The 13,117-nt window shown below is 37.8% G+C and overlaps 1 protein-coding gene across 1 annotated transcript in view; it reads right to left on the bottom strand.

Moving 5' to 3' along the window:
* Positions 1–13,117, bottom strand: part of NTRK2 (neurotrophic receptor tyrosine kinase 2) — a 192,293-nt gene that overhangs the window by 144,607 nt on the left and 34,569 nt on the right. Inside the window, exon 8 of the mRNA XM_088130010.1 lies at positions 1,802–1,938. Coding sequence (XP_087986136.1) covers positions 1,802–1,938 — 137 coding nt within the window. The remainder of the gene's footprint in view (positions 1–1,801; positions 1,939–13,117) is intronic.

The following is a 13,117-nucleotide window of genomic DNA, read 5'->3' on the forward strand; positions in this document are numbered from 1 at the left end:
AGAGGAAACTGTGGCCGAGGGACCTTTGCCTAACTTTGGTTGGTATGTCAGTTACAATCCTATCTGGACCACGGAATCCCTGATGATATTAACTCATCTCCATTTGTTGGACTACTACAATGTAGTCTGTATGGGCTGGTATAAAATGCAGTGCCAAGACTGTTGGCAGGACAATGCCACCACTGCAGAATGACACCTATTTTAAATGGGCTGCCCTGGTTGCCAGTAGCTTTCCATGACCAATTCTCTCTTCCCACTCATCCCCATAGTTAGGTTCAGTCCCAACCTTCCTTATATTCTTAAAGAAAATGAAATGAGCCCTCTTCCATATGCTTTTGGCCCAAAATGATTGGGAATGCCACAATAGGTTTTAATAAGTTTATTTTATTTGCTAGTCATGTTCTTTTACTGGAATTTCTTTTTTGCTTTTGACCTTCCAGAGTATTTCACAAATGTGATAGGTCAGAAATGAATAAAATAAACAATAATAGTGTTTGTCAAAAGGTTGTACAGTATTCTAGTTTCTGATTCTGCATACCATTCTTCAGGTGAGAGACTTATTGTTTAGGATATATGGAATGAAAGGAGTTGTAGATTTACCATTTTTAGAGTGACAAATAAAATCTGTATGCTCTATACTGCTTCCCTTTTTTCAAGGAAAACAAGAACGAGTATTTTAGAGACTCAATGGGACTAAGATAAAATGATTGGTAAAACCCTTGATCTCCCCCACCACCACCAGCACAATTTTTGGTGATTCATCTGGTCTAATTTTTTGCCCTTCACTTGCGCCCTTTGTTATGTCAGCACTTCTGTAACAGGTCCCCAAATGGTATAACTTTTGCATTTTGGAATGTACAATCAAAGTGTATGGAATGTTCCTTATATAGGTTCAAACAGAACTTTTTAAATGGTTGGACAATGGAACTTTGGGGTCTTCTTTTGTCAGAAAAAGCAATAAAAACTACCAGGAAAGGCAAGTAGAAAAGGAAGCTTTGGAAGCCTCTCCACTGAAGTGCAAGACATACTTTGAGTCAGTAGCTGCCAAATGCTTTGGCTTTATAGTCTCTTCCCCTTGTCCAAAGAGAGTGTGGTCTTGCACGTGCTAGATGAGGAGGACTAGCAAACTGAAGGTATTCTTTTACAAGGCAGAGCAAAATGAAATAACCAGAATATGTATCTCCAAGCATATAAAGAAAAGGTTATCACAAGCCCACCCATACTAATCTGTAGTTCAGGCTATAATTGAAAAGATTCTCCTAATAATACTAAAGAGTTATTATTGACAGGGTTGGAAAGGAATGTTTGCTAGGACTGTTTATCTCCCTGATTTTTTAATTCAAAATACTTATTGTTGGTTAAACGAGTATCATGTGTGCACAGTCATCTCCAACATGCCACAATGATGGCAAAAGGATGGCAAATGTCAAACAGAGCAATTTTGTACTTCTATCATAAAGTCTGACTCTAATACTTGAGGCACATATTTCCCCACTTGTCTCCCATGCAGACGTCCCCTGCTTTTCTGCAATTTGGATTTTTATCTCAGAGAGAACTTGGGACTGGGTTAAAGGAGTGAAAAGGATTATCTTTAGTAGTCTTTAACATATCTGAATTGGTATCTGAACAGGTCCTGCATGTATCAAACTAATGAATTTCTATATTCTTGCCTAAATGTACACGTATTCTGCATTAGAAGTGAGCTTCAGCAGAAATGAAGGCTAGTCAAGATGTATTAATACTTGCTCAAAACTTGAGTTCTGCCTTGGCAAATAAATATATTTTAATATTAAAATCTTACCTCATGTTTTGAAACAATATTATTGAAAATCCAAGTTATAGTTGGTGATGGACTTCCTGTAGCTTCACAGTACAAAGTGGTACTTTTTCCTTCAACAACAGTGAGATTTTGTGTGTTCAGCTTGACTGAAGGCATGCCTATAGAGTAAGACAGAAATATTTCTTTGTGCTAAATTTGCAGAGTTACAAATTACAGTAAATGTTCCTCAGTCCTCAGAAATTAACAATTATATTTTGGCACATCAAAACAGAACTTTATAATAAACAGAGTACCAATTCATTTGTTGAGATAGCCCCACAAAACTAAAAGGACTTCATTCTAATGACAACTTCATGATTGTTTGATGCTATCCCCAAGAACCTTCTGAAATATCTAGTATGAAGTATTTTTTCTCTCTCTCATCTATTTCATTATTGTATTCAGTTAAATATGTTTATTAAAATGTGTGAAGGAAATTTAGGACATGTGACTTGGCGGATTACTCCCCATTCCTCCCAAGTCAAGACATCTCCAAAGTAATCCATCTCTCACAGTAACAGTGACCACTATGGGGTGGTCTACCATTTAGATTACACTTTAAAATACTCAGATATGCCATTGGTGGGATTCTAAGCACCAAAGCTTCTTCATAAAAATCCTTTTCCTTGCTCCAAGATTTGGAGGAAATCTATCCAAAGATCTAGAATAGGCCTGGGTCTATTTTAGCTTTGTGCTTGTGAAAGTGCTTAAAGCACACAATAAATACTGAGTTATCTTTTCCAACTCCAAGTCTAATTCTGTTTTTCCTGGGCCACTCTGACATCAGCCTAGAAAAAGTAGGATCCTGTTTTATTTGTGTAGAATTCCCGTTCCAAAGTAGAGAAGGGAATTATTTCTGAACTCATGCAACATGAGCACCAAAATCAAAGCCCCAGCACTTGAAGAGAAAAACACAGTTTAACCACAAGAAAATTTGTTCTTGTGTGAACATTCTTTTGTTTTCATGTAACCTGACTTTATGCTGATGCCACCAAATTCACCCAAGGGAAGGTACTGCACACATGTATAGGAACCAATAGACTTTACAGCATCTATAGATGAAATTTCATTCCTACCCATCTAACTAATGTTTGATGTTTTTACACTCACGGGAGAGTTGGATATAAGGTAGTTTACATTAAACAGAAAACTGTTTTAGGGAAGTTTGTTTGCTCACTGCTGATAATGAAAATTAATACCTGCCCATATAAAAATATTAACAAAGGCAGTCAGTTTTATATAACTATTATTCATTCTAAGTAATATAGAAGTTCTCAGGGGCTGTGCAATAATATGTTCACTACTATAACATTCCCCAGGCAGTAATGTTCCTCCCTTGTGAGATGTCCTTGGAAATCTTACATTTGTTTTGTAATGTAGCTGTTTAGTATATTGTGAACATAATGAAAATTGCAAATATTATTTCTTTTCCAGAAGAAGTGAAGTTAAATGGAATATTGTTGATACTTTTGGAGTGATGAACAAGATGACAATCTGAGCCTGTGTAACTTTCTTTTTCTTTCAAAATCTGTACGTCTTTTAATAAAAATATGAAGTTATATTTTGATACTGCTACTTCAATTTTCCATTTGCATTATTACTTCATAAAGTAAACTTTAAAATCTTTTATTTATTTATTTATTTATTTATGAATGAATGAATATGTACAAAGACATTTGCAATTACAGGCAAATAGACTGCTAGGTTTTCTGGACTGAACTTCCCATGCAGATTTGAACTCCTGTTCATCAGTTTCAGAAAATAAAGGCAATGATAATGCCAGTTACCATGTATGTGACAGAATGGAGCAGAGTAACACTGTCTGTCAACGTGTCACATAATCTCCCAGACATGCAACTATATTTACAGCTGATAACCTGAGGATGGGAAGGAACTGGGAGAAAACAGTTTTCACATACATACAACTCTCAAGAGGGGAAAGGAAACAAAAATCATCTAAGAAGCTCACAGGAGGGGTCATGTTGGATCAAAGAAGGAGAGAGAATATGGCTAGCAAGTAAAGTGGATTTAGGCAATTTCAGGTTGCTGAAGATATGTACCTTCCTATGTGAAGGAAAATAATCAACAAAGGGGTGTCTATGCATGGAGAAGAAGATGCTTTATGATGTCAGCCCACCTGGTGCAGAATTTCCAAGGAAAAAAGGATTGAAAGATAAATTGATGATTAACTTTCTGCTAGCCACAAGAAATTGCCAGCTAAGTCTAACAGAAAGAAGCCTAACTAAATACCTATGTCCATAACAATAGGCACACATTAGCAGAAGTATTGCTTTTGGAGGCAGGGAAACAGTTTTGCAGAACTACCTAATTGGAAAAAGTCAATTAGAATAATGAATGCCCTTCTATTGTGAAATGTTATGAATAAAGAAAAAAATCTGAACTGAATGAACCCCCTTTTATCCTGCTTCTCAATAGCTACAAGCTTCTATTCAAAATACCAGTCAATTTGCACTAATAAGACAGTCTAAGAATTCAGAATGCTAAAATCTCAGGGCAGACAAAACTGACGTTTAACTTAAAAAAAATAAGAAGATGTAATCAGAGCCCTTCCAAACTGTGAAAATCTAACACTTGTTTTGTACTCTACATTTATTACTTAGTATTTAAAAAATCCTCAGAAACTCTATTGGACACTTATATAACCTTTCAACAGCATATGTTCAAGTTCAAATGTGTGAGGGTATGATCAAGACAGAATGCAAGCAATGTTGAAATAGTAATACAGTGGAACCTCGGTTCACGAACTTAATTGGTTCCGTGACTCTGGTCGCGACCCAAATTGGTTGTGGCCCGAAGCAAATTTTCCCATAAGGTTCAATGTAATTACCGTTAATCTGTTCTGGCATGGAGGACAGGGAGGCGGCTATTGCTTGGAGGGAGAGTCCCCCTCCGTACAACCACGTATCAGGGGTGGAAAATGGCCGCGGATCACGTGTCAGGGGCGAAAAAATGGTCACGGACCACGTGTCAGGGGTGGAAACATGGCCGCGGACCACGTGTCAGGGGCGGAAAATGGCCACAGACCATGTGTCACGGGCGGGAAAATGGCCGTGGACCGTGTCATGGGAGGGAAAATGGCCGCGGATCCTGTTCGTAACCAAAATTTTGCGGCCGGAGCTGGTCGTCACCCGAAAAGTTCATGAACAGAAGCGTTCGTAACCCGAGGTTCCACTGTATTAGAATCCTAAAAGTTTCTACTGGAAACAAGCCCTACTGAACTCCTAAGGCTTATTCTTAAGAAAATATATACAAGATCACAGTCAGGAACTAGCTGTGCTTAACATTTTGAGGGGCGCAGGACTGAGAAATACAACAGGCAAAGCTATTATGCAAAATGGATGTGGTATCACAGCTGGGTGAGGCTGAGATTTTTCTGTTCAATTTTCTTTAACAGAGTTTGTATTTTCTGTACCAGCCATTATCAGCCAAAAACAAGCTGTGATAGAACCAGGCTTGTATTTGTTTCTTACTCAACTAGTCCTCTAAAAGTTATGCCCATGCTTGCCTAAACCCAAACTATTTACAGATATTCCATCCCAGAATGATTTTCCCAGCTTGAGGTATGACCCTACCCACAGCCCATACTCCTGGGTATACACAGAATCAAAAATGTATGAGTGGGAAGAAATCTTTTAAGTCACCTAGTCCAAACCCAAGACTTGTTTATCTGACACTTAAGAAGAAAAAAAGAAAGCTCTGGATAGGAGTCTCTCCTCGTTTAGAAGTACAAGCCTTGGGTCTGGATTCTCACATGTTCAGGCTGACCCTTATCAATCGGAAATCACACAAAAGGTACCAGGATATCCGTTTCTGAAACATAAAACTCAGAGTTGTTGCAGTCTATCCTACTCAATCCCTAAATTGTCACAATGTTTTTGAAAATCATAGGTGAGATTATTGGGCTCCTAAGATGTATCTACAATATCTGAATATGTTTTAAAATACTCAACCACAGCTTAATGTCTATAAAACAGCAAATCTTATTTTTTTCTATATCACAGGGGCCTTGCATTCACAGATAATTTCATCCGTAAGTATTTTTGTTGCTCTTAGATTTTTTAAAGATCATGATATTGATATTTTTTTAATAAGGCAGCTATGATTCACTCAGTGAGGCACACCATATCACCACAAAGCTTTGACTGGCAGTTACATAAATTGGAAGAAATCTCTTCATGTGAGTTGCACGTTCACTATAGCCTCTTCCACTGCTTTCAGTACTGGAACTACTAGACAAGGTCTCAAGAGCAAAATTAAACAAAGCATCCCATTAAAATCTTAGTTCTTAATATATTTTTGAACCTGGTTTACTGCATGTATATTTTAATACAGTAACTTGCATTACACAGAGAATATCTCCATGGTTGCAACTGCACAAAGCAAATAACATATGATCCACTTATAAGTAACATTGCAAACTATGTATGCACAAGAAAGGAAAAGTGGGATTGCATACTAATTGGTTTGACTACCAGGAGATAGCTCCTCTAAATACAGAAACACTGCATAAGATATTACTTGTTTTTGTACACCCTCATTCAGAGACCATTGTGCATAAATGATTTGGCACTACCTAAAATGCTTGCATATTTAACTTAGACATAATATCTGCTATCATTAGCACTTTAATGTGATGTACACAACAGAAAAGGTAAAATCTCCTTAGGAGTCAAGCTCAAATCCTGGTGACTCCATGGAAATATTCATGGAATCATCCTGGCAACAGTACAGATGATGGTTTGCCATTATTTATTTCCAGAATGTTCCTAGAAATGCTGATTTGGTATTTCCTGGTGACATTTTCAAATATTAACTAGGTCCAGTCCTGCTCAGGTTTCTAAAATCAGCCACAGCAGTGAGGTGCTGCTGCTTAGATGATCTATGTAGATGATTCTCAGCTTATATGGTTCCTGGGTCCCTTATTCTTCAGTATAACTAGTAAGACATGAGTAGAACTTTTTTTAAAAAAAATCTTTTTTTCAATTAACTGTTGAAAATTGTTATGTTTAAATCAGAAAATATACTTAAACTAAATAATTAGGGAACAAGCTAACCATAATCCACAATCTGAAGTTCACTTGTTTTCCTAAATGATAAATCTAACCAAATTTATCCAAATGTGAACATCTTGAGAAACTACTATTACATTAAAAAAAAAATGGAAGTTTCTGATCTTTTTGCTGCCACACTGGAGGGAACAGATCATATAAACTGAAGCAGGTTGCCTATCTGAACAAGAATATTTATGCCTCTGCTTGATTTCTAATTTCTGATTATGTGCGTCTCTTATAACAAAGGTTACATTCTTTTGCATCAATAAAATAAAGTATAAATTCTCTTGAGTCAGGCTTAATTCCCAGTGACTACATAAATACATCCATGTAGTCTTCTTGACAGCAATATGGAAGTGGTTTGCCACTGCTTTTGTCTGTTATTTTTTCCTAACTTCTCAGATTAATAAAGCTTTTGGATTTCCAAGTGGTCTATCCATGTACACAGCTAGTTCAACTCTGCTTAGCTTTTTAGGATCAGCAAAGTTCAGCCGGATATTGTTCCCTGTTGTCATCATTTATATAATAAGAATCATTAAGTGTATTTTTCAGATCAGGATATGTTTTGCAGAGGACAGCAAGCTCATTGGAGCTTATATTGATGGCTGCATAATGAAGTAAGCCACATGGGTCTGCTGGATATTTATGCTCCATGCCAAAATTTGTGGAAAAGCAACTTGACAAACCTTCCATTCATCTGGAATCCTTCTGATTTATATATACTTTCCCTATTAGTACTATGGCTGTACAAGGATCTGTATTCAAAGAGCAAAATGTGATTCTGAGTATGCATGGATCTTGGGATCTTAGGAAAAGATGCATCTGATTTAAGGTGTACCTGACAGGGGCTACATATATGCCCGTGGGTGCTCCAAATCACTTTTTTCCCTTTAAATCTGGACCTCTGCACAACTATTATCAATATAAAATTCTTCTGTTTTTATTCTAACTAAAAGAACTACAAATAACCAAAAATCATTTACAATCAGTATTACAAACAGGGAAGGAAATAATTTGAAACTTTTCTGGTGCATCCATTCTTCCAAGCATTCCCTGGTAAAAATAAGTAGGGAATATTGTCTAAGATATCTTGGATGTTGATATCTCTACTGTATAGAATTTCAGCATAGTCCTCCTTTGTTGGATCTTTTTTGACTCAGTTACTATCTATCCATTGGTGTCTCTTAACGTACCAGTTCAAGGTTGGAATCTCCTGAGTTAGGAGAACTTTTGGAAGACTTTCCTTATTTTGCTGTGTCTGTTTTCATTTTCAATGTGTTTACTGTTTCTTGTCTCTTTTAACAGGTTTTTGAAATCCTTTGTTAAGTTCTTTCCTGAAATCGTGTCTTTCTTGCCTTTGGCTTGTCTTCTCCTCTGGGCAATATCCACTGTCTGTCTGTTCTGGCATCCAGTTTGCTTTCTTCTGTTTTTTGGAAATCTCATTTCACATTCATCCTTAAAAATGTCTTTGATTTCATTCCATAGTTCCTCTGGTTCCCTATCAATGAAGTTCAGGACTTCAAAGCAATTCCTGATGTTCTCTTTGACAACAGTTGGTGTATCTCAAGATTGTATTGATAACTGGTTGGCTTTGTTCTTTTGCTTTAGCTTGGCTTGGAATTTGCACATGAGCAGTTCATGAGCTCTTCTACAGTCAGCCCTTTGCCACACCTTTGCTGTTAAAACTTACCTCTTCCACTTCCTGGTACTAGTAATACAGTAAACCTGATTTCTGGGTGCTCTATCTGGTGACGTCCATGTTTACATGTGTTGTTTTGGTTTTTTGAAGAATGTGCTAACAATGAGGATGTCATTGGTTTATCAGAAATGTGTAAGTTGTTTTCATGTTTCATTTCAGTTTCTAGGCCATACAGTCCAACTACATTTTCCTACTTATTATTTGCAACACTGGCAATTCAAGCTCCAACCACAAGCTGCACATTTCATTTCCATGTTCTGTCATTTTCAAATCAAACTTGACTACAAAACTCATCAAGGTCCTCCTCTTCTGCATCAATGGCTGGAGCAACACCATTTCTTCTTCATTTTTCATGTCCTGAATAGTAAGCAGTATAATCTGACTGGAAGTGTCAAATTCCAGTCCATTTTAATTTGCTGATGCCTAAAATGTCAATTCATTTCATTTTTCATTGTGTTTAACTTAATCATGTTGATCCTTCTCATATCCCATCTTCCCATTGTAATTCTATTTTTGCAGCTTCGGATTTTGTTTTCTACATGGCAACATTGGCAATTGGATGCCTAAAAGGCTTTCCTCTAGCCAGATCATAGTCACTATTAGTGACTACGCTAATCCTCAGCTCTTCCTCAGTAGCATGTTGAGTGCCATCCAACCTGAAGGATCTATCATCCAGCACTGTATCAGCAATCGCTTTATTTTATGTGTCCATATGGTTTTCTGAGTTAACATGGGAATGGTTTACTGTTGTCTTCTCCTGGTATGAAATGCTTTTGCCATTGTCACTAAAGTGATTATCTACCTTCAGCATCTTTCTATATACAATAGCTGCTGCTTGGAATAGGTGTCTGCTTGCTTTAGCTGGGCAGGTGGGATGTCATTATGAGATCTTACTGGGAGTGCACACTCTAGAGGTACACTCCCAGCATTCTTCATTCATTTCTCCAAGAACACACATTCACACACCACAATAATGTTGCATTTCAGGAGGGCGCGGGCAGGAGGATTGCATGTCAGACTGGGATTTATAGGCAATGACCAGCACTTTGATTTGTAACTAGTCTGACCAGTTTACTCAACAGAAAAGCAGGAGAAATCATTTTGCAAGTCATGGTTCCTTGCCAACAAGCTATTAAAACGAGCACACTCTGTGTTAGCTGCTTTGTATTCAAAGATCAGTTCATGTGAGTTACAAAAACTGCAGATGTTCTATGATCAGTTCACAAATGATACTTTATAGGTTACTGAAAGAAGCTGTATTTCTAGATGCAGTAGTTTGTTAATAATATCCACTATTTATTCATTCAAACCTCAAATCTCACTCAACTGTACAGTAATCTCTGCAGTGATCTGAATTCAAAGGGAAAAATTCAATTTGGAGTGTTTGTGGAAATGCACACAGCACTTCATGGGAGCATCTTAAACTGAACAATATTTTTCCAAGGTCAGCTATCAGGTGTAGAGGGCAACTGCCAAGCCCAGGAAGGACACACCTGGTTTAAGCTGTTCTGAACAGATCCTAGATTCACACCCATGCATGCTCCAAATCACACACTACCTTTTACAGATAGTCCTTGGGTTACAACCACTCATTTGGCAACCGTTCAAACTTACAACAGTGCTGAACTTTATCTTTCTTTTTCTTTCTTTGTTTCTTCGCACTTTTGACCTTGCTCATTCTTTTTTATGATTTTTTGTTCTTTTTCTTATTTTCTTCCTTTAATATTAGTATTTGTAAGTTTTTATTGTTTCTATTTTAAAATTTAATAAAGTTATTTTTAAAAAATACTTTCTCTTGGCAAGTATATATTTAATAAGCTTATGTATGTGGCTTAGACACAATATTACACAAATTATAATAATCCCATGTAAAGGCTTAGCAATTTAGTATAACCAATACTCCCTCCCACCAATCACTGTTCCTAAAGTAAGGAGGGCCCTAAGTCTAGCACAGTTTAACACACTTCCATCAGTGGTTTTAGAAGGGAGATACAAAGGGATTCCATTCAAATCCAGACTCTGCCCATGTGGAAAAGGAGCCATATGTATCATCAAGCATGCCTTACTGTACTGTCCATTTTATGCTGACACTCGCTGTGAGCTGCTAATTCCACACCTAATTAAATATCCTGGTCACTCTGATCAGTTCTATTTAAACCTCTTACTGTCAGATTCAAATGACTCTACCTCTTTAAGTGTGGCCAAATTATGTCATGTAATATGTAAGATGCACAGCAGCCTGATGGACATATCTGTTCACCTAACTAACTAACCAATATTAATTTTATGTATCCAAGTGTTTTATGGACTGGTCATTGACCACAATAAAGATTCTGTTCTATTCTGCTCCCTCCCAGCCTTATTTTCTTATCACAATTATTATTCAAAACAAAATGTTAGAAAGAACTCACAGATTAACAGTAGACATACAGTACGCCTGCTACAGAAAAGGTTCATTCCCTGCCATCTTCAAGTGGGACAGGAATTAGTCCTGAGTACCTGTTATACCTGACTCAGTATAAAGGGTGTCTTGTGTTTTCTCCAGAATTACTAAACTTTATGATCTGATCAGGATTTAATTAAATTATTAGTAAATACTTACTGATCAGTAAATATACATTACTTCCACAGGTGCTTAAATCATCACCAGCTTTTCTTCAACAAGGCATTTAATACAACTATTCAACAATACATTAAGCTAGTCCAGTTCATGGGTGAGTAGCTGAATCATAATAATCAGCCTACAAAACAACTGAAATAGAACTGGTATACACTGTAGGACAAAAGAGGGAGAGATATATCCCAAATCTTTAGAGTTATTGGTGTTAATAATGGCATGGTAATAGTGTTACAGTATGATAAGTGTTGAATGCCCCATGTAGAATTTTTTCAACGAGTTTAAAGCAAGATATTCACCATTTATACCATGAAAAGCCAGTACAGATAATAGCATCCTACCTTCTTCACTAGAGGTAGTCCTCAGGTTATGACAGCAATTGGGACTGGGACTGCCATCACTAAGTGATGTGGCCATAAAGTGTGACATCATGTGACTGCATCATTTAACAACAACAGTCCTGGCAGTCCTGGTTGCCATCATAATCCCAAGAGTCATTAAGTGGGTCATTAAATGGGAGGACATGGGAGCCCCAGGTAAGGAGCACAGGGGTGCTGCGGAGAGTGGAGGTGTGTTGTTGGTGGGTGGGGGAGGCTGGGGGAGGCCCTGGGAGGGCCAGCACAGGCCACACATAAGTTGGGGGAGTCCAGGCACAGGCCATGCATGAATCAGGGGAGGCCAGGGGAGGGCCTGGGAGGGCTGGCGCAAGCCATTATGTAGGGAGGATGGTGGGGCTGCAGGTGGAAGAAAAAGAGAGGGACTTACTGGAGCAACTTGCAACCTTCCCTGCCGGTTTCCCATTAGCTTTGTTTGTGGGAAGCCAGCAGGGAAGGTTGCAAATGGCGATCATGTGACCATGGCTCCCTGCGACATTGTAACCAAGTGCCGGGCACCCAAGCGCCCAAATCGCAATCATGTGACAGGGGGTACTGCAATGGCCAGAACTTCGAGGATCAGTTGTACGCCCATTTTTTTAGTGCCACCATAACTTTGAATGGTCGCTGAACAAATGGACATCGGCTGAGGACTAACTGTACTTCTTTTAACACTAATAACCTCACTAGGAAACCACAAGTTTTGCTCCATTTCACAGCAAAAATTGTATTAGGAAATGAGTGTGGTAAAGCCTTGCATTGCCAACATTTATAGTGCCTTCTACACAATGCTAAACATACACTGTATGAAGAGAATTATAATCACAGAAAGTATAAAACATCTGTCAAAGTAAATAAAGTTTTTAAGACTTCTATATCCTTGATTCTTTCTTTTTCAAGAAGTATCTACTAGGCGTTGACAAGATTTACAGGAATCCAGACTAAAGTAATGATGAGGATCCCTGCCACCTGGCGGGACCCCAGAAGACAGCCTTTTCTGCTGTGGCATCACCCTCTGGAATATCATCCCCCCGAGATCAGACTTGCCCCGACTCTGCTGGCCTTTTGCAAGGCACTAAAAACCTGGCTTTGCCTGGGGCCCTGAAGGTGTGGGCGAGTCCATCTCATGGTTAATTTGAATGTCGGATGTTATGGGCGTTCTTGGCTGCTAGTTTATGCTATTTTTAAATTTTGATTGTTTTTATTTCATTTTTAATTGTTAGCTGCCCAGTGTCATACATATGAGATGGGTGGGCATATAAATTTATTAAATAAACAAATGAGAAATGTAGTCATTGCATAAAAAAAAAAATGACACAGAGAGATGATGCAACAATATTGATTTTAAAAAGTGAAGCCAGATTCTAATCTATCAAAGAAGTGGGTGCTTAATTTCCCTTGGGAGGAACTTTCTGAGTAGAAAATCAGGTCAAAAACAGTCTGTTTCCACAAAACAGAATAAAAAACTAGAAACAACATATTAGATACTAAACCGAAAAACAAAACTTTGACAGAACGAAGTCTGTCTTATGTAGA

Source organism: Python bivittatus, unplaced genomic scaffold (genome assembly GCF_059951505.1).
Source record: "Python bivittatus isolate LINGU-HERP-01145 unplaced genomic scaffold, Pbiv_v1 ctg000850_np1212, whole genome shotgun sequence".
Classification (NCBI taxonomy): domain Eukaryota; kingdom Metazoa; phylum Chordata; class Lepidosauria; order Squamata; family Pythonidae; genus Python; species Python bivittatus.